Source organism: Centroberyx affinis, unplaced genomic scaffold, assembly GCF_046629955.1.
Source record: "Centroberyx affinis isolate AG114_WGS23_722 - 3 ecotype Tasmania unplaced genomic scaffold, CSIRO-AGI_Caff_v1 ptg000103l_1, whole genome shotgun sequence".
NCBI lineage: Eukaryota > Metazoa > Chordata > Actinopteri > Beryciformes > Berycidae > Centroberyx > Centroberyx affinis.
In genome coordinates this window covers 401,622-428,430 of record NW_027278805.1, presented here as the reverse complement: position 1 = coordinate 428,430, position 26,809 = coordinate 401,622, and the positions used below count along the sequence as shown (strand labels likewise).

Here is a 26,809-nt window from a genome sequence, read left to right as displayed (position 1 = left end):
TTACAGCAAAGAACCTCCTGAAGGGTATTACTACTTTTATACAAAGGTCACCAATGCGTGTATACTGACTGAAAAGTTTTAGTCAAAGAAATACACATACATAGGAAAAAGCAAATACAGATTCTGTACAGTCCCACGGCGCATTTGTTGCCATGATTCTGGTTTGGAAAGTTGTTCCCAAATATTGATTAGATTGTCCTACTCAAAAGGAATAGTGTGCATCAATTTATACATTGAGTGGTTATCACCTTTCAAACCAAGCTTCACTAAAATAGCTGAAATATTTGAAACCATTGAAATACACAGTCTTCTTCCCTGTGTTTTGTGTGTATCTGCATCTGTGTGTGTGCCTGTGCGTAAGGGAGCTGGAGCGACTCATGAGGGAGCAGGAGGAAAAGAAGCAACAGGAGGAGATGGAGAGGCTGAGAGAAGAAGAGGAGTTGAAGAAGAAGAGTAAGAAGGGCGGAAAGAGAGACAGTAAAGAGGACGTGTCAGGGAAGAAGAGCCTGCTGGGAGGAAAGCAGGTCTGACATGCATACACTACATCCCATTCAATCCCTCTTCCTCCATCTATCAACCAAAATACACACATATATACTGTATATACACACAGTCTGCCAATCAGTGATCTTGGAATCTGTTTCCTCTCCTCTCCAGTCGGCAGTGGCATTGGACGGTCGGAAGATGTCTTTCTGTAACAACTCCAAAGAGTCACCAACAGAGGCCAGAGAGCGACGTAATTCCTGTGAAGGTGCCAACTGCTACTATGAATCCCAATATTCTTTTATGCCTGGTATCTTAAATCATAGTGTAAGATCTCAACATCCTTAATAAATAATGGTACAGCTACTGTAGATAGTTGTCTGACAAAAAGTCAATTTTAAAAAGACTGAGTGTTATGGGTCCTCCTTGCTAATACAGTGCTTCAAAACAAAGAGGACGATGAGGCACAAAAGAAGACAAAAGAGACCAAGGGACCACAGGCAGAGTCTCCTCAACCTACAAACGAGCTGGAGAAAGAAGTGGTGAGTTTACTGGTATGGTGTGAGTTGGCAGTTTTACTAATCTGCCGATTAGCTATCACATTGTAAAATAATTACTTAATTTCACTAAGGTGCTGTAGTGACAGTTTGGAGAGCTGAGAGAGATAGCCAGCCAGAAGAATAGATCACAACCTTCAACTGATATCATAGCTGTCAACATTTCTTCTTCTTGGTCCTCCTCTCATCCGCCCAACTCGCCCCAGCCCCAGTCCAGTGAGGACAAGCTGCTGTCTCGGTTCCATGCCTACGAGCACGACCAGGTCCCGGTGGGCCACATCCTCCAGTACTGGGACCGGGCCCAGGGCCTATTGCTGGTCCCACTCTTCACGGATGAAGCCCCGCCGGCACCAGAGGACGTCCCCCCAGAGAAACAGGTGATTTCGCTGACTCCAAAAATACTACTCTCTTCATCAAGAGGGTTGGTGGTCAGGTAAATTGTTGCTGTCAGTGGCATTTTCTCTGACATGATTTGAATGGTTGAAGAATGTAACGGTAAGGAAAAGAGGGCCATTCCTCTTCATTCACCCTAAAAACTGCTGCCTACAACTGTGCATAACATTAACACATTAATGACACAATCCTTCTTCCAAACAGAAACAAAATGGTTGTTCCCTACCATAGAAGGCTAGCGAATTGTATTGGAGATTTCTTATTCACTCTCAGGTTGATTGCAGGGACACTGACCTTAATGCAGCTGAAATTAATCAAGTTTACACCACAAACCATGCATGTTCTCATAAATTTGAGAGTGCACCCAGGTCTAGACAAAAAGATATAGGTATTTTGGTAGTACAGCATGTTTCTATATCCAGAGTGAAATCTAAACAGGCATGAAGTAGATTCCATCCTCCTTGTTTGCACAATTTTTTACATACACCTTACTTGTTAACTATACTGTAGCTATCTGCTTAGTCCCCCTTATTGCATTTGAATTAATGGCCCACAGACTGAACAAGTCTTAGTATGACTACAGCTACAATTTTGAACCCAGCGATCTTCTCCATCATCACCCTCCATACACAGACTCCAGTCGGCAAGAGGACCAAGAAAGAACGAGAGAAGGAGAAGCTGGAGAAGGAGAAGCAGAAGGCAGACATGGCTGAAGCCAAGGTGGCGTCTCCGATGCCCAGTCAGATGCCCCTGGCAGGCGAGGGAGCCATGGCAGGAGAGAAGGAGTCTCCCCCGGACATCGTCCCTCACATTGTACTGAACACAACAGGGAAAGACTATCCCAGTGCCACCGAGCTGCTGAAAGGCAGCACCCTGCCACCACTGGAGGAGGTATAGCTAACATTCATTAGATTGTATTCTTCTGTTTTTGTTAGTATGATCTTAAATTGTTTGATTTGAATGAGGAAGTCAAACCATGTCAACTTGCATTTCTTTGGTATATAACTTCCCCTCATATTCTTCTTTAATCCTTCCAGTTCTGTCTTCTTTTATGTATTTGTTTACACTTTACACTTTTGTTTCCCTTCATTGCCTGCCCTCCCTCTGGAGATTACCTTCCTCCACTGGAGGAGGTAGACCTACCAACTAACTGTGGGATTCTGTTCTTTGCAGCTGAAAACTGATGAGTTAATTATCACTTCCAGTCACAACTGCTACCATTGTACCATTTCTTTTTCTTCTTTCAAATCTGATAAACTCCTCTCCTCACAGTGAATAGTCTGGGACTTATGTATCCACCCAACATGTACTGCTTAGATTCTCATCAGTCTATCTTCTCTTCCTTATCCATCTCCTCCCCTCCTTTCGTGTCCTCAGGTGTTGGATGGTTTAGGCTTGGGCCCTAGCGGCCCACCCATTCCTCCTCCCATCACCTTCTCCGTCGTTCCTTTCCCCAAGAAGAGGGCAGAGCCTCAACTGACCTGCGACTGTTTCACCTTCCTAGTTCCTTTGGGCCCAGACGAACATATCGATGAGACGAAAGACGCAGAGGCTGAGGCTGAGGCCGAAGCACAGGCCGCACTCGCAAAGGTAATCAATACCCAAATTCACAAACCATAATACACAGATGTACACTTAAACATGCATGCGCGCGCACACACACACACACGCACACACACACATACACACACAGAACACAGAATTAGCATAAAGGATACGTATTGATGTAGCACTTTAACATCAATAACTCATTACCACGTTTGCACACACTCAGTGTTTGTGTCTGCGTTTGTGTGTACGTGTGGGTTTGCTTGTGCACACTACAGGAGGAGGTGGTCGTAAGTCCCTCTAAAGGTCGCAGCAAGAAGGAGGGTGCAGTGACAAAGGACAAGGATAAGAAGGACAGAGAGAGTCAGAGGAGCAAGAGACGAACTTCGGCCAAGAGAGGAGGGAAGGGCTCAGACCTTTCCCACTCTCCTCCTTTCCCCTCTGCCACCCGTCTCTCTGACTGCAGTGAACAAGGCCAACTCTCACAGCATGAGCGCAGACAGAGGTAAGGGAATATGCACGAACACACACACCCACTGACAGACAAATGCATTTTCTTGAATTATATTCTTCGCTGTGTGTTGTCTCACATGTATCGTTGCTGTTATTATTGGTTGCGTGTGTGTGTGTGTGTGTGTGTGTGTGTGTGCGTGTGTGCAGGCTTACAATGTTCCGCTGGGTGGTACCAGCCAACAGCGAGGTGGTTCTGAAGATCTGGTTCCACTCAGGCTCTCCGGGGAAGTTTGTCCAGACGCTCAACTTTGAGCTGCTGGGCACCAAGATACGCTACCAGCTCATGTGCAAAGGAATCTGCACCTACCCCTCCATCTGCAAAGACTACACGTCAGTCAACATCACATATGTTTACAATGAAGATAGAGAGGAAGGGAGGGAAAGAAAGGGGGGGTGTTACAAATAAAAAATGGGTCTGTCTACACCAAAGTTGACCAAAACGTACATTTGAAGTAGTTACACTACATTCTTTTAGCTGCCTTGGCCTCCCACAGCTATAAACATGTAAATACAATAACAGCACAATTGTCCATATATCATGATATCAATATCCAAATAAAAACCATTGTAAAACTGCAGCACCTACTAGAACTGATTGTGGAATGGGCCTAGGAGCAAACCTGGGTCTCAGAACCAATGTCACCCTGACCCTCATATCTACAAACTAGTCTACAGAAAACACGGATTTCAAGAGTTCATTTTAAAAAAGCTACATTTTGGTGAAAAAAGCATAACCTAAGTTTCGTCATTCAATAGCACTAAAATATACAGGATCCAGTCTATAAAAGTATTAATTAGTATTATTAATTATAAGTATCAATCAAGGACTGAAGTTACCTGATGTGGTTTCGCAGGACTCTTTTTGCCCTGACTAAGACGGTGCCTCAAGTGAAAGAAGGGCTCCATAAGACTTACGTAGTCAAACCTGGCTACTTCGAGTTTGGACCACTACTCTGTGGCAAGACCAGAGACAGGTGAGAGACGAGGAGGGCAATGAATGGTTCCAGTGTGTGTGTATGTATCTATGGGCTCACGTGTGTGTTTGTGTGCGTGTGTGTGTGTGTGTAGGTACAAGGAGAGGAAGTACCTAGAGAACACAGAGACGCTGGTGATCCACAACAACTCTGCTCTGGAGGCAGAGGTCCAGTTTCGTTTCCAGCATGACACCAAAGCCACCACATATCTACTGGACCCTCCAGTCATGACCCTCAAACCTGACCAGAAACAGGTAGAGTAGGAGGCTGTCTAATCTGCCTGTTTTGCCGCTCTGTCTCTCTCCTAAATACCGCAGTGGCCAGTTTCTGTCAATGCCTTATTTTTTGTGTTATAATAGCTGACAGTGTGGATATCCCAAAGCAAACCTTTTACCCTAAATAGGTGTTGATACATGGGTAAATATTCAGTAGTCAATATGGGTAAATAGGCAATCAAATGTTCACAGGCTATTTTGACTGACAATTTCTGACAGTTGGTAGATTGAAAAAGGATGAAACTACATAAATTGCTGCAATCTCAATAATTAACTTTTTACTTGGGGAAAGGTGATTTCTTCATTCCTATAAATGTGAACATAATAAGTAATGTTGGATACCAGAACCGCTAATGCTTAGTAAGCTATCTATACATACAGCACTGTAAGCCTGTGAAGGTTTCCCTGCATAGTCATTGCCTTAATGGTTTAAGTCGGCATTGTTCACTAAAAGTAATTGGCATTGGCTTTCTGTATTGGCTGATACGTCAGTTCTTGAAATCGGTATCAGAAGTGAACAGATGTAATTAATGCATCACTATCTAGAATAATTGTCTGCTAGTACTAGCCAAGCCTAGACCTTCCAGGGAATTACCAGATTTAGAACAAGGTGTCCTAAACTGTACAAGTCTGGTAACATTTGATAACTCTTGAGGATCGTACTAACAGCAGCATGTGTTCATGTGCTTCTGTCCCTCTAGGAGCTGACAGTGTGGGCCTACCCCACCAGCCTGGGGCAAATAGAGGACAGTGTAGTGTGCTGCATTAAAGACAATCCAGAGCTGGTCATCATCCGCCTCTCCTGCTGGGGAGTTCGACCAGAGGTGGAGCTGGACTGCAAACACTTGCATTTTGACAGGATTTTGCTGCACAGGTACCAGAATACAGAAATCTAAGGCAGAGACATTCTATAATCCTGCAATAATCTTAAATGATTTTCACAAAGCACCGCCCTACTCTCTCCACCCCTCTATCCCTGCCTCCCTCCCCCTTCTCCTTCTCTCTCTCCTTTCCTCCCCCCACCATACCTTCTTTGATCCTCTTCTCCAGGCAGCACAGTCGTAGTGTGACGCTGCATAACAAGACAGCTCTGCCGGTATGCTGGAGAATAAGGGGTGTGGTGGAGCTGGGTGATGAGTTCAGTGTGTCCCAGGATGAAGGCATCATCCTGCCAAACTCATCTTTCCCCCTGCACTTCCACTTCAGGGCCATGAAGCCCCTCAACATCAAGAAGACCATACGTCTAGAGGTAAGATATAGGTATGGCTGTTGTAAAGCTATGGGGCTGTAGACATAATAAGGATTTTGTCCCAATTCAGTGTACAACATACTACATACTGCTGGAGTATACTGTTGGAGGGTACACAATACTGTTCAGTATCATGTCACACAATTCTGCTGACTAAATTGATAATAACAAGCACATTTTATTTAAAAACTCTGACAAAATGAGGTATGAAACATTTTAAGGAATATTATTTGAAAATTTCATTTAACATGTGATTTTGCATACGTGAGCCATATATTTATATATTTCAATATAGGAAACCATCCTCATGATTATCATGATTTCAACCATATCGCCCAGTGTTGTATGACACTACAAAAGTTTAGGGTTTATAGCAGTACTCATCTAAGTACTCCTCCCCATCATCATCTAACCCTAACCGTAACAGTACGGCAAAGTCTGACAAAGTACACTAAGTGACAAAGGTGGCAGAGGATGTCCTAAAACAGCCACCGTACAGAAGACCTTTAACCTCAAGAATATCAACTTATGTTTGATAGCTTACAGAAGCCCATTAACCTTGGTGGTCCATACGTTTTGAGGTAATAGTGTCGGGGGATTAGAAATACACAAGGAGAAGTACACTTAAGTTTGAGAGTTTATAGAAGCTCCTCAATCTCAACAGAACTACTGTATACATAGAGGTAAAAGGACATGAGGCAGAGTTAGTTCCATTGACAAAATCGAGGCAAAAATAGATAGAAGTAGGCATTTCAATATCTATTTGTGTGTGTGTATGTGCTTGTGTATTGTGTCTCAGGTAGCTGATGTGGAGAACATCCTTGGCATCGTGCACACTGAGAACATACAGATCACTACTGAAGCCTACGATGTAAATCTGGACATCACCTTTCCTAAAGGTAGTTATGGTAACAGCTCACAAACAAACAAATTGTTCAAAATGGAGGTTGATAATTAAGGTTAAACCTGATGGATTTTGCATCTGCCCTTACTTGGGTTTGTGTTTGATTCAGGTAGACAACTAGCATTACACACACATGGAGACAATGCATTTTATATGAAGTTTATATAGTTTGTATTACATCCTGTTCCAGGGGCAGATAGCTGTCTGGACTTTGGGACCATCAAAGTCTTTGAAGATGTCAAGCTGTCGCTCAGCTTGAAGAACCACGGAAAATATGAAATATCCTACAAGTGAGTTAGAACTGCCAGGCCAATTCCTGAATTACAGTAGCAAAACATTCATGTATGCATAATTATAGTGTTTGGCCTTGTATTCCATTGTACTTCAACATCCAAACATTTCACTATTCTGATCCACATCTATTTGTAACATTTTTTAATTAGCTTCTACTATTGTTTCTACTACTACTTTCTCTTTCCACAAGGTTTACACTGGAGCGGACAGACCCATCCCAGCCAAACCTAGCCTCCATTTTCACTGTTTCCCCGCAGCGTGGCACTCTGCTGCCCACAGAGAGGCCCGCCACAGTGCAGCTTCTCTCCAGACTCAACAAGGAAGTCTCTCTTAGAGAGCAGCCTGTCCTGCGCTGCCAGGTCTGAGCCATACACTGCTAATAAAGATCTAGGTGCAGGACATTCAGTTCCATGTTAAAGACAGAGCTTTTTTTTAATATAAGAGATTAAAAAAGTGTAGAACTGTATGAACTGCATTATTTACTGCACGCTGCATTGCATACTACCTATGTTTCAAATGGAAACATTTCAGTCTGGTGCCACTGTATGAGATGCTGACTGATCTTTGTCTGCTGCAGGTGATTGAGCCTAACATTGGGGATGGAGGAGAAACCATAGCCATCATTCCCATCAAGGTTTCTATCCAGTCCGTCTTCTCCAGGTTAGGACTTGATTCATACTGGATCTCTTGGATCTGATATTTACCAATATGCGAGAAGCAATATTACAGATCTATTTTTCTGCTGACATAGATTTCATTATATCCCTCATTCAACTTAAGCTTTTAAAGAACGGTGACAACAAAATTTAGATTTAGAGATTTTTAAATTCAATTTGAATAACCAGTTTCTTTGATTCTATACCAGTTAACATCACGGTTAGTACTCTTTTTAGGCACCTATCATCACGTATCACTTATAATCTCATCACTGTAAGCTTCATTTATATATAGATATGAGGCAATAATGAGATTTGGCCCATGCACAAATTACGATAAATTTCTGTCTGGCCCTTCTCCAGGTACAAGATCACACCCGCAAGCGACATCAACTTTGGTCCGTTGGTCTATGGCTGCAAGAAGACCCAGAGCTTTACCATTGAGAACAATGGAGCTTTTGAGACCCGCTTCACCATCTGCCGCATGATTAAGGACCTGCTGCCTGTCCCACCTGGGAGGCCAGGGTAGGAGAGAGTCACACATACATGCAACCTGTACACACATACATATTAGGGCTAATACTTTTCCCAAAACCTGAGTTGGAATGAAACCGTCATTTTTCAAAATGTATTTTAAACTCCAGAAATACAACATAAAAAAAAAAAAGAAAAAGAAAAAAAAACATATAAACAATCCAACTCAGGTGTCATTGGCTTGATTCACTATTGCTGATTGAAGAGAAGTAGAGCAATGCCTGCTGCCATAGGAGACATCAAAATGTAATACACTCTACAAATCACATTTCATTGAAGCATCATTGTGTTGCCAATCCCTGCAGGTAATGTTGATGATATGTACCACTTTGACTTGAGGGAACATGCTGTTTTCATGATGTGATTTGATTTTCATCAAGTGCTGTGATAGGAAAACAAAAACGAATGAAAAACTAAACAAAAAAATATACTCTAATAGGATATTTGGATCACGTAATTGTATATAAAAAACATCACATCAGCATTCAGATGATGTAGGTGGTTTGAGGGCTGTGGGGAAAAGGAATTTCAATATCTAATCTTCAGACAGCCATTGTGCACAGACATCTACACAAAAGACACACACACACACCATCCCTCCATCTGTCTCACCACCTCATTTCCTCCTGGCCTTCTCTTTCCTCTGTCCCCTGTGTCCTGGTCTCAGTGGTTTAGGTCCAGGTAAGAGGATGTCTCGAGAAAGCCATTCAGGGAAGCCAGTTGCTGTTGGTAGCAAAGGGAGACGCGAGTCCATCCAGAAAGACATTGGCATTACACAGGTGAGACGAATGTACATCGACAACAATGACGGTGTCTGTTGTTTTATGCAGTTTTAAAGGAGTGTTGGCAGCATGTTTGTCTTTACTGACACAGTTGGAAAGCTCAGAAGGAAACAGAAATGGGGGGACATAGGAGAGAAGGTTCTGGTGGGATTCAAACTTAGGCCAGATTGGATATGTGTGACCTTAGAAGTAGGGGTTTTTAACCACAGCACCATACTGTATATGGGTACACCACTAAATAAGCCTACCATGTTGTTCCGTGTTGTTCTTTATTGAGGTAGGTAAATACAGTACAATGCACAGCAAGGTAGATTGTGCCACTGATCAGCAGGTGGCTTAACTGGTTTGACTGATCTCTACTATGATGTTTCTTGAAGCAGCTGGGGGCATGATGCCACAGAAGGCATGATACCTTGAGCAAACCTTAAAATGGCATACATTATATTATCTAAACTCTAAACTACACACTAAAATATAGCATTTTAAGTCATGAATTAAGTTGTAGAGGTCTTCAAAATATTCCTGGTGTGCTGCTATTTTCTGGTGAGAAATCAGCCCAGTCACGCATGCCTAACTAATATTCTGTTAGGTATGTGTATATGTAGTTTTTATTTTCACATTTATTCCAATTAGTCTTATATGTCATTCTAACTGGCATTAAAACATCTTAAGATGTCTTATGTTTAACTTGATGAAACTTGCAGACATGTTTGACAAGCTCACGAACAGAAACATGATTTAAACATATATTTTCTAGTATTGCTGCTATCCAGTGTTGGGAATAACGTGTTACTGTAATTCTACTACTTTTGGCAGTAACTAATTACAATTACTGAAATTTAAATGGGACCGTTACTGGATTATCCGGTTTATGATCATCCGACTTTCCGGTGGCGCAAGTGAATCAAAAGACTACCAACCTCCCTGGCGACATTATTTCTCAAAAACGACTAGCGACAAATCTGGTGACTTTTCTGACCATGGGAAGCAATGTTAATGTGTTGAATCCAAAAGCATTTGGCAATAAATTGGTATGGTTGATGCCGGTTTTCTCTACTTGCTTGTCTAATCCAGAGAGGTCTGCTGAGAGCAACGACTGTAGGATAGGGTCCACTTGTAATTGTTACCAGCGTACGCCGAAAGTGGCTGGGTGGGCGGAGTCAGCACTTACATTAAAACGGGCTACGCCGCGGTGTGCATAACGACTGCAGCATTATATATTGATATGCAAATTATCGTATGACATCATCTGGCGACTTCTAGCGACTTTCTGAGCAGCCAATAGCTACTTTCCTTGGAAAAGAGTTGGCAACTCTGTTACCAGTCCGTAACTTAGCCCACACAGTGTACTAATGCTTGATTTAAAGGCCTGTCGAGGCTACAATAAATACGCCTATCAAAACATATCTATTGTATTTTATTGTTCCACTACTTACTTTTCATCATAGTGATAATGGGTACAATGATTCTAGATCAAATTTGACAGTTGTCTTGTCCCACACTGTGCCACAGCAACACTAAAATAATATAGCTATGTGTAATAAGAGAATTGAAGCAGACATTTAAAAGTAACGCAAAAGTTACTTTCCCAAGTACCTAATTACTTTTATTATGCAGTAATTGGTAAAGTAATTCAATTACTTTTTGAGAGAAGTAACTAGTAACTGTAACTAATTACTAATTTTCAGTAACTTGCCCAACACTGCTGCTATCAGACACTCTTTATGCATGTTAGCATTATTAGTTCTTATCATTTTACAGTCTGTTAAGAGCAGAGACAGGCAAATGTGTAAAAATCGACATAGCTGACATAATGTTAGGTAAACCAAAATACAAAACAGATGTTCTGATTTAGTTCATTGAAAATTTCAAAATACATGGTTTGGATGGGACTCAGTGTCTATCTGTATCATGTCTCACTTTATGGCTAGCTGAAAGTAAACACTTGAGGTCGTAATGAATCCATGATAAACATGCACACACACACACACATCTCCTTCCACCTCTCTCATTTTCTGCCTCCCATTCTCATCTCCACTTCTCCTCCTTCCCTCCAGAATCGTCTCACCATGGGGGTCTTCACGGTGGCTCCCTGCACAGGGACTCTGCTGCCGGGGTCTCAGCAGGTGGTGACGGTGGACTGCGGAGCCGAACAGCTGGGCAACTGGAACGAGTGTTTGGTCATTGACATCAATGACCGTGACCCCTCAGACCAGCCTGGGGGCATACCATACAGACTGGTGGCTGAAGTCTGCGTGCCAGGTGGGAGTTATATGACTTGTATGCATAGCTGTCTGGAGCTTGGATTGTGATTGAAACATGGCAATAAGGTGATAAAAGAGGAATAATATTTTTTGCAAACAAAATGAGAAATGTGTAATAGCACACACAGCACATGTGACGAGGGACCAAATGCTGTCTCCCGTCACATTAAGCAAGCATGTCTCAGTTCTATTTGTTCATATACTTTCAGATCTTGTGTCAGTTATAAAGATGTTATGTTTGATTCTGTTCATTGACTCACTTTAGACTCTTTTTTGAAAAGCTTGAAACTTGAAAACTAACAACTAGGCTATTACATTACTGGTATGATGATATGTGTTAAAATAATAAATGGAGAATGGTGCATGATTCTCTATCTTTCCAGTGACATAGCTCACAATACATTTTATTTAGGTTAAGAGTCTGCAAAGTTTTCTCTGTTTTCCACATGTGCAAAATACGGCATTAGTATGTAGATCAGAATCTTTCATATTGATGAGTGCAAACGCAATCACTTAGTTGATCTGTGTCAAGGACATTTAAAGGTGAAGGGCATGACTGGACCACTCTCCTTCCAGTCTTCTATTTGATTCTCTTCTATTTAGTTCTATGCCTTTAGCTGACTCTCTTCTTCTCCTCTCTTGCTCTCTTTCCCTCTCAGGGATTGGGTTAGACTTAAGTTCCATCTTTGAGGAGCACTATCTGTGTCGCAACGGCAGCCTGCTCTCCTCTGAACAATTTTGCGACGCTGAGGGCATTTACATCCTGGAGGAGAACAAGTTTATCTTCAACAACGTCCTGGTGGGGCGCACCGCCCAGGCACGCTTAAAACTCACCAACAACGGCAAGGTGCCCTGCCTTCTCAGCCTGGCCATCAAATCTGTTGGCACTAAGGTAAGGCTAGTGGAGCTCTGTGGGTAGATGCAGGTATACTATTGTTTGCTATAGATGACATTTAGCAGGTTTAAAATATCCTGATCTTCTCTGCAGGTTTCCCGCAGTGTGGAGGTGTTTGATTTGTCTTCTACTAGACTGTGCATTCCCAGCCAGTCACACTCCTTTGCTGTGGTCACCTTCACACCCCAGACAATGCAGCTCTACCATGCTGTGTTTGAGGCCACGCTGGAGGGGGGCACCAGGTACCCATCGGTGTCTGTGTGTGAGAGCATGGCTGTGTCTGTTATTTTGGTATTCCCTTTCCTGTTAGTTTATTTCTGTAGTTTTTATGCTCGTGTTTGGGGGTGTGTGTGTGTTAGTATGCATGTGCATGGTTATGTGTGGACATTCTCTATCTTTCTTTCTCTCTCACTGACTACCCCCCTCTTCCTTCCTCTGTTTGCTCCAGTATGACACCCACTTTCAAGAACAAAGTGCTGGGGTTTGACCTGAGTGGAGAGGGCAACCTGCCCAGCGTGTGCGTGGTGCGTCCAGCCCTGAGGAACAGCTCAGGAAACCCCATGCTGCAGTTCAGACGCCTGTTGGTAGGGCGCAGGCACACCCTGCCCCTGGTGCTGAGAAATGATGGAAATGTACCGGCTCAGGTGAGCGGAGACACATTCCTCCTTTTCTCTCTTTTTTTTATCCTTCATTTTTGCCAACTCCTGTTAAAAGCTTTCCTTTTCCAAATTTCCTTTACCATACATAATTACCTATTTCATAGATAAGACAGCTGAGATAACTTCTCTGTACAAAATCTGTCTGCTCTGGTGAATATAGGCTGGTAGATACTGTACAGCTAGATCAGTTACTGTAAATGGAAAAAGGCTCTGTGGGAATTCTCTGAGGGAAGGTGCTTAGTGCTTGTCTGTGTTGTGCAGGTCCAGATTGACATGCTGGATAAACAAGGAGTGTTCACCCTGAAAGCTGCTGCTAGCAACACCTGCAGCTCCATCCACTCCACACAGCTAGAGGGCTTCGCTGGCTCAGGTACAGCCTCACTTCACTACACAGTGTCCAATATACACCTTACTACCTACTATGTACTATCATCTATTCACTTAATTAAGTACTTAGCAACATGCACATTGGAATTTAGGTTGATTAACCTAGACTATACTTCAATATCAGCTATGCTATGTCAAACTCTACTGCTACCACTTTTGTCTCGTCTAGGAGGATCAGAGTAGTCAGGGAGACAAAGTTTGGGGCAGGATGACCAAATGATCACAATGACCACTTTGTTGGACAAAGACAGGAAAATTCTCATTGCTCATGGGTCACTTTCCTAAATGACTCACTGATTCACCAATAGCTTCCCCAGCTCAACAAATTACATCATCACAACTTTGCAGCAATGTAATCAGACAATCAAACATCTGTCATAGCGACGTAACCACTGACATTGACACACGACCAGAAAAGTGATATTCCAGGATCTGTCGCTACAACTTAACCTGGTAATGTTGCCACTTTATAGTCCGCACATTGTGGCAACATAATGGGGGAGGAGTTTGTCTAAAGATACATTGAAATATTGTATTTATTATTTAGTCATTCATATTTCATTCATTACAGTACCATAAATTACAGTATTGTGAAGTCCTATTATTTTATTATCTCAATAAAAGACCCTGGCAGGTTCGCTGCAATGCCAATTACTGTGTTCCTTATGTGTTCTCATTGGTGACGCATTTCTTTATTCCTCAGAGCATCAGCTGGCCCACAAGGCCTTCCTCAGGCTGAATGTTGGCCAGCAGTTGGAGTTTGTGGTCAGCTTCTGCTCTGACCAGCCCCAGAGTGTCAAGGCTAAGATGACGCTGCAGGTGGAAGATAACCAGTACAACAATACCATCATACGACTGGCCGGAGAGGCTTACCAGGACATCATCTCTCTTGACAACATCAGCGGGTCATCGCAGGAGAGGGATCAGGAGGAGGATGAGGAAGGTAGGACCGGAAAGGAGGAGAGGAGAGGACAAGGAAGAGGGTAGGAGAGGAGGAGAAGGAGGAGATGAGAATGGAAAGGAGGCAGGGAGGTTGATGGCTCACTGACCTTAGATTTGTCATGTTGTTTATAGTGGTCATGAGTGGCAATCAATCCCCAATTAGAAACCATGCACTCTAGCTAATGAATTTCTTACCCTATTAGAGCATCGCTAGTATAATACATTGACTGATAATGTATTATCAAAGTGGGTTACTAAGGTGGAACCTAGTTTCTTATCCTAAGTTCACACAAGCCCTATTTCTCCCCCACAGGTGATTATGAGGTGCTGAATTTTGGTGACTGCCATGTAGATTGTCCCCACCAGGAGTGTTTCACCATGACCAACCACAGCAGCAGCCAGGTGCTGAGGTTTGAGTGGCCCCCTGCAGGACCCCATGTGTCCTTTTCTCCACAGGTAAAGCATGGGAGGAATGGATGGAAGCAGGGCTATAGTACTCAAGTCTGGTCTTTGTCTTGAGACCTGATTTTGAAACTCTTGCTCTTGCTCTTGTCTTGGACTGTTTTTATTGCACAAGGTTTTAAAGCATATTTTGCTGTTTTGTTTTATTTACCTTGAATTATACTCTAATAAGACAGAATAATGAATCCTCTCTTCTCCTACAGGTGGGACACCTCCATGCTGGCTGCTCTAAGGAAGTGACCGTCACCTTCTCCTCCAATCAACCGGCGACGCTGACCAGCCAGCCAATGAGGTGTAAGCTTTGCCAGGTGGAGTTCCAGCAGCCGCTGGAGCAGGTGGCTGACTGGGATGACCGACAGCGGACGGTGCGCTGGCTGACCGCCTCCAAGCAGGCTGCAGGAGCACAACCACAGCAACCTATGAAGAATAAGGTAGACACATTGACTGTGATGTTGAAACGACATGTTGAAGCACAGTGTTAAGAATTCACAAATATAGTGATGTAAATTTGAACACATGTGCACGCAGGTAATAAAGACGGATCCTGAGCCAGGCTGCTCTGTGGTTGAAGGCTCTCAGAGGGAGCTGGAATTGCATGTCAGCGCAGTTTGTGACTACGCCAAGTTCAGCTGCGACACCGACTCCATCCGTTTCAAAGACACCATGCTTTACCAGACCAGGCTCTACCAGTGAGTCTCTGTCTTGTTATGTTCCATTAAACCAAATTAAACCAAATTAAACAAAATGTTACCTCATCAACCACCTGCAGAAATATATGGCAGTAAAAACTTTACTTATTAGGTGCTCAGGATGGAGCACCTGAACACAAGCTGGACTCTGTGTTTGTCAGTGCTGGAGGAGTGTGTCTATGAGGATGTATGCACAGGATTAACCCCAATGAGATGCTAGATGGCGTTGAGATTGGATGTATGTGCATGTAAATTTACTGTTGCTCTGTGTCACTCCAATAGTACATACCCCCTGAGCACCTAAACAGCGCTAGTGCACTTGTCCCTTTGTAGACCCTTTGTTGGTATTACAATATCTCTAATGTCTGTAACCCTATCTGCATTCCCTGTCCCAACAGAGCCTTGACTAACCCAGACACATTACACATTCAGTTCAGTTGAAAACATTGAATAGTAGTTGTAGAAACAAGAATGTGTGTCAATCTACTGTGTTTGTGTGCAGACTGCAGATAGTGAATCAGGGCAGTGTGAAGCTGGAGTACTCCTGGCAAGTCCTCATGGATCCAAACAGCAACAGCATCAACCATGACCAAGGAGGTACTACGGCAGTATTACATCATTAGGGCTTCTCAGCGATATAATCATTTACCCAGAATATCAACATTAATTCTTCAAAGTATCTGAGTACTTTGTATATATACTTTGTGTATATAATTGCTTGCTGTACCATTATATACCAAAATTCTTAATATATTTTACCAATTTACATTTTAATGTTTTAAAATGGAGGTAAAAACAGTGTTATGTGTGTGTGTGTGTGTGTGTGTGTTTGTCCCTTCCAGATGTGACCCCCAGCTCTCGGCCTGGCAGCAGGTCAGCAGGGGTGATGACTGCAGCCCGTCCCGCCAGCGCTCTGGCCAGTGTGATGTCTCTACTGATGGGGAACCCTGAGCTGCCGCCCTTCAGCGTGGAGCCCAACGTAGGAGCCATGGAGCCTGGTGCCATGCAGACCTTCAACATTCGCTTTTCGCCTCTAGAGTTGGCCAAGTTCCAGGGCAGACTGGTCTGCAGGTAAATGCAGTAGTAGTTAGTAATAATCATAATGAATAACAAGGCAGCAGTAAACACATTGTCCACAAATGAGGCAGTCATCCTTTGGGCCAATCAGTTATACAAATACAAGTTATACAAATGTGAAAAAGATCAAAGTTTCAAGTCTTATAAAACAAGGCAAATACATTTTGCAGAGACATTTGCATTGTCAAGTTGTCTTCTTTTTGGCATGTATTGGTTGCTTGCACATACGATGCAGTCACCCCTTGGGCCTATCGGTAAGTAAATGAAAAAGCCTTTGGGGAAACTGATTTCAAGATTCTCAATATGGTGGAAAATTTGATCATGGGAAACTAGAAGTTTCCATGTCAGTTATGCATGAAGAAACACGTAAAATACACACTGTAAACATATAACAACACTATATCACATGAGTGAAGTGTCAAAGCTAATTGTGTGTGAGTGTGTGTGTTTTCTTATGGCTACTCTTCTTGATACATCCCCACAAGGATAGAACTACAGTATGAAAATTCAATTCAAGCGTCTGTTGGGAGTGAATATAATGAATGTGAATGGATTGCCTCCACAAGTATAGTCATACAAACACCTGTTTGTTTTTCCTATGTGTTTATCCATTTCTTCCAGTATCCCCAACTTGCAGGATGGGGATCAGGCTCCCTGTATGTCAGTGTGTGGCCGCAGCCTGCTGCCTCACTGCCACTTTGATCTGGAGGACTCGGACTACATCAGTGGGAACCGCCGCAACCCCGAGCTCAGGCACTCCTTGGACCCTAACACCAGGGTCATAGAGTTCATCTCTGTTGGCTTCACTTCACCGGCAACCAGGTATCACATCTGAGAGGATTTACATTAGATTTGGGCTCTGAGATCCAGGCATTAACACGTCAGCATTCAATGTCCATGATATGAATGCATATCGGTAGATCATGTTTACGCTTAGTTAGTGTGTAATAATAAGGGCAAAGGAAGGACTTTGAAGGGAATAAAGAAAAATGATGGGTTATGGCCTTTGACCACTTGTTGATCTCAGGATCAGATTTATCTGAGCATTTGAAGAGAGTTTGGGTTCTAAGCATATAAGCCCAAACACCATGTTGAACAGTTTTGAAGTGTGTGTGTTTGTGTGTGTTTGTGTAATGTGTGTTCTCTGTCCATTTCTCAGACGTTTCAGCGTGGTGAACCCCACCAGTAAGCCCTACTCATTCCAGTGGAGGTGTGAAGACTCAGGCCCCAGCCCGTTCCACTGCCTCACCCCATGTGGTACCATCATGCCGGGGAAGAAAGTGGAGGTAAGACTGGAAGCACACAGCTGTAATGAGGTTGAAAATAAATCTAGAATCCCACTGAGCTGCAGCAATGAAATAGCCTTAACATTCAGGGGAGGGCAGGGGCGGCCCTCTCTTCCTCTCCCTCTCTGTTCTTTCCCTCCCCCATTTTCTCTGTCATCCTCATCCTATATTCCATATATTCTGTCTTTCTTTCAAGACGTTAGCCTGCACCGTTCATCCTCCTGTCTGTCTGTGTGTGTTTGTGTGTAGATGTGTTTGGAGTATGTAGCGGAGCAACTGGGTGTGGTGGAGTCGTTCTGGAGCTTCATGATTGAGACGCTGTCACTGTCTGTTCCCTTCCTATGGGTGGGGACCTCTAGAGAACCGCTGGTCTACCTGAACAGAGCCCACCTCAACCTGGGAGACCTGCTTGTTGGTGTGTAACATGCACACACATGCACACACACACACAGAAAGTCTCTGGTTATTATTTGGTCTTTTTGGTTTTATCTAATGTTTATTAGTGGTCTTGTCAGACAGTAAGGGAACATGAATTAAATATTATTAAATAATGCAGATAGTAGTTACCATCTTTCAGTAAAGGGATCTGTTCACAAAAAAATTTGCAGGAAAGGTACATTTACATTGTGACACGGAATCAATTACAGTGATTTACAGTACAGTACGGTGACAGGGAATCAGTTACAGCAATACAATAGAGTACTTGTATAGTAGAGTTTAGTTTAGTACAGTAGTAGTGCAGCAGTATTGAGTATTGTTGAACAGAACTATAGTAGTAGTTCAGTTGTTTACAAGAGTTTAGCCACTGACAACTGCTCTGTGTGCGTGTGTGTGTTTGTTTTGTGTGTGTGTGTGTGTGTGTGTGTGCATGCCCACAGGTCGTAGAGTGGAGCAGACAGTCTGTGTGATGAATGGAGAGGAGGAGCCCTTCCACTTCTCTGTCCTGCAGTCGTCTCTCCACTGTGAAGACCAACAGCACAGCCTGGCAGTGCAGCCCACAACTGGCATGGTGGCACCCAAAGACAGGTAGATGACACTAATACACACACACACACACACACACACACACACACACACACACACACACACACAGACAGTGTAACTAAACATGAAGGCTTTTTTGGTAAAAAAAAAAAAAAAAAGCATATTTTTTTGTGCGTACGTATAATTTATATATTTAGCCCAGGTGGTTAAAACGGCAAATGTAAAAACTTTCATGAACCGGGTATTGGTTGAATCACTATTGCATGGCATCAATCAGCAATACTGAGTAGCAAAACATTCATTAATTTATATGAAAAAAAAAAATTATGTAGATGTACATGTTTGATGGCACCACATTCTCCCATTGTAGCAGACAGCTCTATCAACAGGTTGGCACAGAGAGTGATGTATCTTGTGGTTTGCTGTGAAATCTTTGATGCAGGTTGCCATTGTCGGTGTCCTTAACGCCTTGCCAGGAGGGCAGTGTGAGCTTCAAGTTGGTGCTGAGGGTGAAGGGGAAGTCGGAGCCGCTCGCTCTCACTGTTAAGGCCGATGGTTACAGCATGAGCACCTGTGTTCAGGTGGAGAATGTGGACGGAGGCCTCAGAGAGATCAGCCCCAGCCACCTAGACACACTGGACTTTGGAAAGGTTAACATAAATCCACAAACACACACACACACACACACACACACACACACAGGTAGCTTTTCTGTGTGAAGTTTGAACATGACAGTCATCTTATGTGTCTGTGTATACACTACATCTAGGTGAGGCTTTCAGAGCAAGCCGCCTTTACATTCCTGGTGTCCAACTTGGGGAGGTTCAGCCTGGAAGTAAACTTTGACCTGGCAGGTCCCCGCGAGCTGCTGCACCACCTAGAGGCAAAGCCACAGATGGCCACTGTTGAGGTTGGCAAGCAGCTGCGTTGGTCACTGTTCTTCTGCCCCCGGAACACTTGCAACCTCCGAGATGTCAGACTGAGTATCAAGGTGAGATGTTGAGAACCTAGATTGAGTTTTATGAGGTTACCCCCATAGCATCAACATTTGGTTCATCAGAAGGAATTGCCATTGTAGTGTATGTAATTGTTATGTTGGATAGGTAGGTGGTAAAGAAGGGGGGCTGGGTTATACTGTATATAGACTGTTAATGGAAAACAAATTCAGTCAAATACCTGCTATAATATTTTCCCCTGTATTTCTCTGTGGATCTGTCCTCCACTCCTCTCTCTCCTTTTCTCTCTCTCTCTCTCTCTTGTCCCTCCCCGTCAGGTAAAGCATGGGCCAACATTTAACTTTGCCATTAAAGGCCGGGCTGTGGCACCTGGCCTTGAATTCTCCTTCACCAAGCACAACTTTGGCAAGTGCTTCCTATACTGCCCTGGCATGGTGCCTGCCTCTCAAACACTGCTGATCAGCAACAAAGGTGACAGGGGCATCAGGTGTGTGTGTCTGTATTTGTGTGTATCAATTTGAGGTGAAGATGTCAAATAAAAAAGAATCTACTCTATTGTATATAGAAATGTGTTTTTATTCTACTAAGAAATGTAACTAAAAAGTATTTTCATACTGTATGCCTGGTATCAAATTTTGAGAATTCAAAACCAGCACCTACTTCCTCTTCTCCAGTGTCCAGTGCCAGTTCAGGAACACCTCCTACTTGGAGTTAGGCTTCCAGCCGGACACTCTGTCCCCTGGTGGTGTGATGGAGGTACCAGTCACCTTCTATCCCCGCGAAGCATGCCGCTACCGCGACAAGCTCACCTTCATCTTAAACGGCTGTGCTGAGCAAGTGGTGGACATACAGGGACGTGGCATCGAGATGAAGGTGAGGAAGAGCGTGAGGGCCTGTGGACCCCCAAAACGTTGTGCACTGACTCTTAATACCAACGCTAGCTATGTTGTGTAGACCTGTATAATCCAGAAATATCACTATTGAATGATTGCTTGAAATTGCTTTCTTTCTTCCCGGGGAGACCATCCCAGCGTTTCTGGAGAAATGGCCTTTAAGAGATTTCCCCCCCTACCCCAATAAGAGTCCATTGACCCTATCTATAAATATGATATTAAAATTTAATCTATCTAATCTAATCATCTGTCTGTGTTCCCTCCATCCCTCCACCAGCTGGAAGTGGAGGATCCCAGTCAGAGGAAGGTGAAACTGGGGTCTCTGCTGTTGGGTCAGAAGGTGAAGAAGCAGGTGGTTCTGGTCAACAACAGCTCTTCAGACCTCACCTTCACCCTGCTGCTTAACACACACACACAACTGGACCCCCGGGTAGGGAACACACGCACACACACACGCACACACAGTGTGACAAACACATTGATATACACACAAGCTCATACATAAACCCTTTTTTTCTATCCCCCTCTCCTCTGCTCCTCCAGGATCTGTCATTCAGTCCAGCAGGTGAGTTGACTCTGAAAGCCAGCGGTGGCCGCTGTGCGGTTGAGATCGAGTTCTCTCCCCATCAGCACATATCTCCCTTCACGGCTGAGCTGCAGGCGGAGTGTGTGGGCCTGTTGCGCCCCCTGCTGACCATCCAAGGCTGCTGCCAGGTAGGTGGTGGGGTGCATTTCCTGTCATTTCACAAGGCAAAGAATTTCAATACTATGTTCTCTTTTTGCATTTCATTCGTTTTGGGGCACAAAATGAGTAATTTGCAAATTTTTGATACAGGTCAATGGCCTGTAGAAATTTGGGGATTTGTTGTAGCAACTCTGTATGTTGGATAAATTCAGGTTAACCAAACAGTTACTAGTTGTGGTTCCTATCCTCACTGCCAGGGTGTGGAGGTCCAGCTGGACCGGGACTACCTGGCCTTTGGGGCTGTGGTCCAGCGCTGCCAGGCCAGGAAGAGGATTGTCATGATAAACACTGGTGACATTGGAGCCAAGTAAGGTTACAGAGTGATCCATCTGTCTGTCTTTCTCTCTGGAGTGGAGCACATACAGACTCTCATGGAAACACGTGCATATTGCGGTGGAGACAAATATACACATGCATCCACACACACACACACACACACACACTACTGCAAAAGAGATATCAACTGAGAACATCAACAGGGGACTTACACTTAACGTACACAAACTTCACCTCAATACATTTTTCTAACCCTAAAATGATTACTATTGAAACTAGACTTTGTAGTCTAGTTTCCGCATTATTTTGTGTCTTTTCTTGTGACTATAGTAATCAGTTTCACCTCAGAGATCATTATAATTTCACCTAATCTATCTAATCTAATCTAACCAGGTTCCATTGGGAAGTAGAGGGTTTTCCTCCAGAGGTGTCCATCACGCCAGCCAAGGGCTACATCTGTCCAGGAATGGAGGTTCCTTTTGACGTGACCTTTGCCCCTGTGGAGCTGAGTAATGACACAAGATACGAGAACCTGTCTTGCTTTATTGAGGGCTGCTCCACACCTGTTACCCTCACCCTGACGGGCTCCTGTATCGTGCCCTCTGCTACTAAAGAGGTTCGATTAATGCACTTTTATTGTACATGTGTTCAGTAGGGAAGAAAGAAAGTTCTATAAATTCAATCAAGTTATGTTTTTGTCCCCCGCAATGAAATAACGGAGGGGGGGGCTGGATTGGTCCTTCTCTGTGTCTGCCTGAGATTTAATCCACCTTTGTCTCCAGGTGGTGACTTTTGTTTGCCCGGTGCGTGGCTCTCACATCCAGACCCTGACTGTGTCAAACCCCACAAACCAGCGCTGGAGCCTCAAACCTGTCATTGAGGGCGAGCAGTGGAGTGCTGCACCCTCCTTGATCCTCGAACCCCTCCAAACCAAAACCTATGAGATCACCTACCGACCACTGACCATGGCTACTGAGGGCAAAAAACACCTGGTAGAGGAAGACTAACCATTAAAAACACACCTAGCAGAGCGTCACTCGGCCTTTGTAAAGAATGTTTAGTTGTATAATAAACACCTTGAATAAAATGGCCAGAATTACAAAAAAGTCCTTGTATTGAACCCTAGCCTTTAAAAGATACAGTACATTGTAGATAAACATTGAAACTCTTTGTGTAAAAATAACCTTTACTGAACTAACCTTTGGAATGCTCTTAAAAAGCTTTTAAAAACATCTTGTATGGAAAGACTAACCTTTTATTGACTACTGAACTTTGTTTACCCCAACCTTTCTGCCATCCTGTAATCCTTGACCCTAATCCCTCTCCTTTCCTCCCCTTTCCTCTCCTCTCCTTCATTTCCTCTCTCCTCCCCCTTGTTTTCTCATCTTCTCATCTTTGCTTCTTTTCTCTCCTCTCCGTTGCTGCTCTCTCCTCTCTTCTCCTCTTCAGTGTTCTCCTCCTTCCTTGTCCCTGTTTCCTCTTTCTCCTCTCCATAAACCTATTCCCTAACCTCAACCTCAGATCCAAACTTATGTCTCTCCTCCTCTTCCTCTCCTCAGGGATCAGCATTTCTCTCCTTCCCTGATGGAACAGGCATGCTGTACTCCCTGCAGGGAACTGCTGAGCCTCCCAAGGTGGAGGCCACCATTATCCACGAGCTTCCTGCCAAGACTCAGCACACAGAGCTGCTCCCTGTACACAACTGGCTCACCAAGCTGCAGAGGTACAACACACACACACACACACACACACCAGCACCCATGCATGCATGCATGCTCACCAGGTATGTGGACAGGACAAGACAATAATCTTTACAGGAACAGGTCACCCAAAATGCAAATTCATTATCTGATGCCATGTTCATTATCTGTTCAAACACATTCACCTCATGTTCACCTCATGTCAGTCAAACCACCAAATACACAGTGAGTTAGCACCCATAGTTCCATCTCACCCTTCTCCCAAACAACTGAAATGAACAGGATCTAGTTGTTTATAGTCCAAAAAAGGCATAAAATGACCATATTTTTTTTCTAAACCATAATCTAAGTGTTGTGTAGCTGAATGGAATGACACAGATAACACACACAGAAACGCACAGACACAGAAATGCAAAGGTGACAGCAGTGTTGTAAACACACAACACTTGTGCTTCCTTTCCATTGAAAATGAGGGAAAAGAAGCAAGCCCTGTCAAGACAGATGTAGTAAAGTCAGGAGTATTTCTATGTGTCCAGGTTTCGGGTGGTGATAGAGATTGTGAAGCCTGAGAGGCCAGATGCTACGGTGTCCCTGAAGGGTCTAGAATATATCGATGTTCCTGCTCTGGCCAAGAGAGACTACAAGATGTCCTTCTTCACATACAGGGAGGCGGTGTTCAATGCCAAGGTCTGGTCACACACGCACGCACGCACGCACGCACGCACGCACGCACGCACGCACGCACACACACACACACACACACACACACACACACACACACACACACACACACACACACACACAACCTACCAACCTCTCCCCGGTTGCTAGCCTGTACAGTATTACATGGTTGAGACACAATTTGCAGTCATGGGTCTAAAATCATGGGTCATGGGTCTAAAATCAGTTCTAGTCAGTGTGTATGTTGTCCAGAACACTTGACTGTCATTGTCCTGATTTTATTCTCGACCCTGTCCTCACCACACCCTTTGACCCCCTCTCAGGTGACGTTCCGTAACGAGGTGTCTGGTGAGTACGTGTTCTACCACGTCGTCTTCAAGGCCACATCTCCAGGAGTGCTGTCCACCATGGAGCTGGTGACGGCTGTCCGTCAGACGGTCTCGGCCAGCGTGCGGGTGGAGAACCCCCTGACCGCATCCACCTCCCTCACCTCTGAGTGTAAATGCCCCGACATCAGTGTCCCGCCCCAGCACACTGTGCCAGGACAGTCCAAGGTGGACACTAAGTGTATTTCCAGCCTTATTGGAAGAACAGTTGTGTGCCCACCCGCTCGTATTCACTGACTGACTGTGTGTGTGTCCTCTCTGTCAGGGCGTTCTGAGCTTTGAGTACCAGCCCCTGCGTGCAGGAGAGTCTACGGCCCGGCTGAGTCTCCACAACAACGAGCTGGGCTACTTCCACTACGAGCTGCTGCTCAGAGCGCTGCCCCCGCCGCCAGAGCAGCCCATCCACTTCCACACTCCTCTGGGCAGCAGCCACTCTGCCCTCGCTAAGTTTATCAACTATTCCCGCGTCAAGGCCGAGTACTCTTGCAGGGTAAGAGAACAGCATGAATTGGACACACCATTTTCACCTAAAGGTTGGCTAATGGTTAGGTTTAGGCAAGTAAAACTGGTTAGTGAAAAGGTCATGGTCTCTCCTCCAGACGGATTGCCCAGACTTCATTGTGGACAAGAACATCAGCGCTTCTCCAGGCTTCCAGGCGGGGTCAGAGGCCAGCGTGGAGGTTTGCTTCGAACCCCACCAGTTGGGGGAGGTGAGGGGCCAGCTCACCCTGTCCTCAAGCGTTGGCGGTGAGTACATCTTCCCCCTCCATGGGACCTGCCTCCCTCCCAAAGCCCAGGGCCCCTTCAGCATCAGGGCCGGCTCCAACGTCTCCATCCCCTTCAAGAACGTCTTCCTGCAGACCGCTGCCTTCTCCTTCCAGGTGAGGAGCCGGTGGGACACACACTCCTTTGTAATGACCTGACGCCCGGGGTAATAACCAGATCAAGGAATGAAAACAAAACCAAAAAGAGTGATATTTTTTTCAAGGAGCATAAATGTAAGTGGGAATGAAAGTGATTTCTAACATGGTTTTTAAGGCTCTTTTACTTTCCAACATTTATGATAGGCATTCTGTCAGCCAATGTTAAGCCAGCTGGCTTAAATTGAGCTTTGGACAGTTAAAGAGAGCAGTGCAGTCTTGCTCCTTCAGTTGAGAAAATTTGTCTCTGACCTTGTCCTTCCATTAGTGACTCTTCCTTCTCTCCCTCCTGCCCCTCTCCCTGAGTTAACAAGCCTGTTATTTACAGATACATACTTTCTTTCTCTTTCAAATTCTCTTTTGAATTGTCTTCCTCACTGTTTGTACTGTAGTGGAAACACACACATACTATTGCAATGGGAATATCATGTAACAATAGCAGGGGATTTGCTGTACAATGCACCCACACATATCCCCTACATCAATAACTTTCTCTAAGCCTGAAATTATTGCTATTGAACTCTCTCTCCCTCTGCTTCTCTCCCTCTCTCTTGCTTGATTCCAAAAGCCTTCTCCATCCTTCATTCTGTACCTTTTTAATCTTTATCTAGGGAGGTTTGTGAAGCATGCTTGTTTTCCACAGTGCTGTGCTCCAGATTCATGCAGTTACCCACATTTAGCATTTAGGAGCAGCCGGGGGCTGAGCACCTTGCTCAAAGCTGCCTCACAGGTATTTATTCTCCTGCTCTACTTGATGTTTAATCTATAATCGACCTAATCGAAGCCTCAACCCCCTCCTAGGTGGACAATCCATGCTTCAGCGTGAAAGGGGTGGACAACATCCGCTCCAAAAAGACCCACAACATCCTGGTGACATTTGAGGCCCCTCCTGCAGGCTCTCGTGGGCCCTGTTTTGGCAAGCTGACCATCTCTACCCAACGCTCCGAGGGCCTCGGCAAAACCTGCTGCTGGGTCTACTACCTGAAGGGCTACTGCCCCGAGACAGGCCAGAGGGAGAGTGTGTCATAGAGACACAAACACACACACAGATACACACAAGAACACACACAAGAACACACGCACAGACGCCAAAGTACAAACACACATAGCCAACCCTTTAGACTCAAGATACAAAATAAACTTTTATATAAAGTTTTACAGATTTATAGTGTGGAGTTATTCATGATGCCTCAGTTATGTGTTATCTAATCTATCCAATACCTTAATTGCTATGTTCAAGCCAAAAATACAACCCAGAGTAGCTCTTTGTGTATTTATGTTTTGTAATGCTAGTGTTCATAAATGTGCCTTCTTAAATGTTTTAATGATTAAACTGAATAAATTCTGCAGAGAAAACCTGCCTTGGCTTGTCATTACATACTCATGTCCACAGGGGGTCAATCTTAATTGGGGGATGGGCCACCTAAGTGACATGACACGTAAAT

At 44.2% G+C, this 26,809-nt stretch overlaps 1 protein-coding gene across 1 annotated transcript in view; it reads left to right on the top strand.

Moving 5' to 3' along the window:
* Positions 1 to 26,547, top strand: part of hydin (HYDIN axonemal central pair apparatus protein) — an 81,213-nt gene extending 54,666 nt beyond the window's left edge. The window contains exons 45-92 of the mRNA XM_071524128.1: positions 362 to 505; positions 642 to 736; positions 922 to 1,025; positions 1,247 to 1,417; positions 2,067 to 2,324; positions 2,811 to 3,023; positions 3,260 to 3,486; positions 3,642 to 3,824; positions 4,349 to 4,468; positions 4,563 to 4,722; positions 5,445 to 5,617; positions 5,794 to 5,992; positions 6,792 to 6,891; positions 7,087 to 7,186; positions 7,381 to 7,549; positions 7,768 to 7,850; positions 8,210 to 8,371; positions 9,048 to 9,159; positions 11,220 to 11,424; positions 12,086 to 12,318; positions 12,415 to 12,563; positions 12,770 to 12,965; positions 13,242 to 13,350; positions 14,071 to 14,310; positions 14,623 to 14,765; positions 14,975 to 15,202; positions 15,300 to 15,460; positions 15,963 to 16,057; positions 16,303 to 16,531; positions 17,159 to 17,359; positions 17,697 to 17,823; positions 18,073 to 18,238; positions 18,702 to 18,849; positions 19,250 to 19,457; positions 19,577 to 19,798; positions 20,081 to 20,250; positions 20,438 to 20,636; positions 20,934 to 21,086; positions 21,200 to 21,370; positions 21,599 to 21,708; positions 22,071 to 22,293; positions 22,460 to 22,669; positions 23,237 to 23,400; positions 23,914 to 24,064; positions 24,382 to 24,612; positions 24,710 to 24,934; positions 25,044 to 25,325; positions 26,166 to 26,547. Of these exons, the coding sequence (XP_071380229.1) occupies positions 362 to 505; positions 642 to 736; positions 922 to 1,025; positions 1,247 to 1,417; positions 2,067 to 2,324; positions 2,811 to 3,023; positions 3,260 to 3,486; positions 3,642 to 3,824; positions 4,349 to 4,468; positions 4,563 to 4,722; positions 5,445 to 5,617; positions 5,794 to 5,992; positions 6,792 to 6,891; positions 7,087 to 7,186; positions 7,381 to 7,549; positions 7,768 to 7,850; positions 8,210 to 8,371; positions 9,048 to 9,159; positions 11,220 to 11,424; positions 12,086 to 12,318; positions 12,415 to 12,563; positions 12,770 to 12,965; positions 13,242 to 13,350; positions 14,071 to 14,310; positions 14,623 to 14,765; positions 14,975 to 15,202; positions 15,300 to 15,460; positions 15,963 to 16,057; positions 16,303 to 16,531; positions 17,159 to 17,359; positions 17,697 to 17,823; positions 18,073 to 18,238; positions 18,702 to 18,849; positions 19,250 to 19,457; positions 19,577 to 19,798; positions 20,081 to 20,250; positions 20,438 to 20,636; positions 20,934 to 21,086; positions 21,200 to 21,370; positions 21,599 to 21,708; positions 22,071 to 22,293; positions 22,460 to 22,669; positions 23,237 to 23,400; positions 23,914 to 24,064; positions 24,382 to 24,612; positions 24,710 to 24,934; positions 25,044 to 25,325; positions 26,166 to 26,393 (8,350 nt within the window). The 3' untranslated portion in view covers positions 26,394 to 26,547. The remainder of the gene's footprint in view (positions 1 to 361; positions 506 to 641; positions 737 to 921; positions 1,026 to 1,246; positions 1,418 to 2,066; positions 2,325 to 2,810; positions 3,024 to 3,259; positions 3,487 to 3,641; positions 3,825 to 4,348; positions 4,469 to 4,562; positions 4,723 to 5,444; positions 5,618 to 5,793; positions 5,993 to 6,791; positions 6,892 to 7,086; positions 7,187 to 7,380; positions 7,550 to 7,767; positions 7,851 to 8,209; positions 8,372 to 9,047; positions 9,160 to 11,219; positions 11,425 to 12,085; positions 12,319 to 12,414; positions 12,564 to 12,769; positions 12,966 to 13,241; positions 13,351 to 14,070; positions 14,311 to 14,622; positions 14,766 to 14,974; positions 15,203 to 15,299; positions 15,461 to 15,962; positions 16,058 to 16,302; positions 16,532 to 17,158; positions 17,360 to 17,696; positions 17,824 to 18,072; positions 18,239 to 18,701; positions 18,850 to 19,249; positions 19,458 to 19,576; positions 19,799 to 20,080; positions 20,251 to 20,437; positions 20,637 to 20,933; positions 21,087 to 21,199; positions 21,371 to 21,598; positions 21,709 to 22,070; positions 22,294 to 22,459; positions 22,670 to 23,236; positions 23,401 to 23,913; positions 24,065 to 24,381; positions 24,613 to 24,709; positions 24,935 to 25,043; positions 25,326 to 26,165) is intronic.
* The last annotated feature ends 262 nt before the right edge of the window (positions 26,548 to 26,809 follow it).